The 3,056-nt window shown below is 53.8% G+C and overlaps 1 protein-coding gene across 1 annotated transcript; it reads left to right on the top strand.

Moving 5' to 3' along the window:
- The first annotated feature begins 348 nt into the window (after positions 1-348).
- LOC121477060 (60S acidic ribosomal protein P0-like) lies at positions 349-1,177 on the top strand. The gene is made up of 2 exons (XM_041731252.1): positions 349-426; positions 497-1,177. The coding sequence occupies exons 1-2, from the start codon at positions 349-351 to the stop codon at positions 1,175-1,177; spliced, it is 759 nt and encodes a 252-aa protein (XP_041587186.1).
- Positions 1,178-3,056: the final 1,879 nt, after the last annotated feature.

Raw genomic sequence — 3,056 nt, 5'->3', positions numbered from 1 at the left:
TTGTCAAAACCTTCTTCAGTTGGATTAAAGATTTAAATGCAATGACAAAGCCACAAAGGTACTAGACAAAGACAGGGGTGCCTCTTCCTGTAGGCTTGCCTGGGGTCGGGCGCCAGGAGGGTCTGCTCCCGACAGGGAAGACCAGCGGCTTTGGCCGCTTAAAAGTGCACGGGCCGTGGCTCTCTCGGGCTTCCTGGGAGGGTGACGCCTCCCTGTCCCTGTATGGCTTTCCCCACGCACCGCCGGGATGCCCGGGGAGGACAGCGGGCCCTAGAGGCCCAACTGCTGCCTTAAGATCACCCAACTTTTGGATGATCATCTCGAATGCTCCATCGTGGAGCGGACGACATGGAGCCCACGCAGGTGCAGCAGATCCACGCGGCCCTCGGCGGGAAGGCTGGGAGGCTGCGGGCCAAGAACCCCGGGGTGTGCGGCCTTCCCGGCATCCGGGGACCAACCCAGCTCTGCAGAAACTGCTGCCTCCCATCTGGGGGAGGGTGGGCTTTGTGTCACCAAGGAGGGCCCCGCTGAGGTGGGGGACGCGCTGCTGGCCACCGAGGCGCTAGCTGCCCTCGTGCTGGGGCCAGCGCCCCTGCAAGTCACTGTGTCAGCCCAGGGCACTGGTCTGGGGCCCGGGAAGACCTCCTGCCTCCAAGCTTTGGGCGTCAGCATTAGGATCCCCGGGCACCACCACGAGGCGGGCAGCCGACCAAGGCCAGACGCTAAGTGGGGGCCCGCGAAGCCACACTGCTGGGCACCCGCCTTCTGCCCCGGGCTTCGGGCTGATCACCCGCAGGTGGTTGACAGCGGCAGCATCTCCCGCCCTGAAGTGCTTGGCACCGCAGAGGGAGCTGCATTTCCGCCCCGGAGGGCTTCTGCCATGCGGCCCCATCCTCCCGCAGGCGTCCCCGGGGGTTGCCGGGTCCTGGCTTGTCTTTGGGGAATGAAGCCACCTTCCCTTGCTGAAGAGGTCAAGGCCCGCTTGGCCGAGCCGTCCGCCCCTGTGGCGGCTGCCCCTGTGGTCGTGGACCCGGCCAGAGTCAAAACAAAGGGGGGTTGCGGGGCCCAGAGCGACCGGGTCACCAGCCAGATTTCTGAAACCAGGAAGCAAAGGCCCTTCCCCTCCCAGGGAAGCGAGCAGCGGCTCCTTATGGTTCGGGACAGACGAATGGGTTGATGCCTCATAAAGGAAGCTTTGGTGCATTAATGACTCAAATAAGAAAGTGATGAAGCTGACAGAAAAGTGGGCTGGGGGGAGGAGCTCATGGCCCGTCACACGCGCCGAAGTTCTCTCTCCCCACAGACTCCACAGCTCTCGAGCCGCCCCTGTCTCCCGCGTCCGTGTGCACAGCTCTGGGCCCAGCTTACCGGGTTCTCGGCTCAGCGCCCTGCGGGCCGGGTCCCACCGAGGCTCCACGGGGGAGACTGTGCCCCGAGCTCCCCGGCTGGTGGAGGATGCACCTGCCTGCCACGTCTTGCTTCCTCAGCCTGCAGCAGCCGAGGGAGGGAGAGAATGAGAGACAGAGATTTTGTTGAGTCTCCAACTTGACGGGGCCTTTTTCAAAAAGGCATCTAGTTAGTCAGTTGTTAGTTAGTTAGTTAGTTAGTTGAGAGAGAGACCGAGAGAGAGAGAGAGAGAGAGAGAGAGAGAGCAAGAGCACACAAGCAGGGGAAGAGGGAGAAGGAAGATGGGAGAAGCCGACTCCCCAGTGAGCAGGAAGCCGGATGCAGGGTTTCATCCCAAGACACTGAGCTCATGACCTGAGCTGAAGACAGACATTTAACTGAGCCACTCAGGCGCCCCTGGGGAGGGGAGGGCCTTTTAAAGCATTCATCTAAATAATTAAGGCCCACTCACTTTTCATGAGCCCCAAATCAGCTGGTCAATCACACGTGCACAATCCATTCACTTTTGCTATATTTGTCAGAAACAAATCATAGGCATTCAAGGGGAGGGGACCATGCGAGGTTTAGATCATTGGGGATTACCTTAGAGTGTATCCACATTAGTAATGAAAGAAAAGAAAATTAAATGAATGAAACACAAATGGATGGTCATTTTTGGCCTCTCACATTGGCAAAGATCTAAAAATTAAAACAAACCCCCAAATTCCCAGTGTTGGCAAAGTGTGAGGACACTGGCCCTATCACAGCCTGTCGGAGAGAGTGCCAAGGGACACAACATTCCAAAAAGGCACAATCTGAAATGCAGTTTGGCAAAACTTGTCGAAGACTTAAAATTCTGCAGTCTCTTTGACCCAGCAAGCCTTCTGCTAGAAACTATTCATGGAAATACCTGTAGATAATGTACATATAGATTTAATCCTGAGGTTTTACACTGAAGCTTTATGTATAACACCGATAACTAAAAAAGGGGGGGGGGGAGGGCATAAACATGAACAAAAGTTAAAAGGCTGGTTAAATAAATTGTGGTAAATCCACATAACGGAAGTGACCTGAATCACACTGTTTTAGTTTGAGCTGCAGCACCAGGCACCCCTGGTCAGAATCCAGGCTCTAGCATTTGCTGGTTCTGTGAAATGGGTGCTTATCATCACCTCCCTGAGCCTCACTTACAAGGATGGAAAAATAACAGTGCCCACCTCATAGGTTATTGTGAGGATTAAGCACTCATTCATATACCTGCTGTGCCAAGTCAGCCCATAATTGTGCAGGAGGGGGTAATATGAGGTTACCTAACAGCTTATACAAAATAACTCCATTTTATTTAAAAAGTTAAGTGATAAACTGAGCAAACGGAATAGAAAGTCATCTTTCAGACCGCTTCATTTATTTTCTCTGAGAACTGGGATTATAGAGGATGTCTATTTTCTTCTTTATGAGTTGCTAAATTTACCAATTTACATTCTACACTTATGACTTTAGAGGGAACATACCCAAGATTTCTTTTTTAAAAGAGTTTATTTATTTATTCATGAGAGACACACAGAGAGAGAGAGGCAGAGACACAGGCAGAGGGAGAAGCAGGCTCCATGCAGGGAGCCCGACGTGGGACTCGATCCCAGGACCCCAGGATCACGCCCTGAGCCAAAGGC

The sequence above is a fragment of the Vulpes lagopus genome, chromosome 2 (genome assembly GCF_018345385.1).
Source record: "Vulpes lagopus strain Blue_001 chromosome 2, ASM1834538v1, whole genome shotgun sequence".
Classification (NCBI taxonomy): Eukaryota; Metazoa; Chordata; class Mammalia; order Carnivora; family Canidae; genus Vulpes; species Vulpes lagopus.
This window is presented reverse-complemented; position numbering and strand designations above follow the sequence as displayed.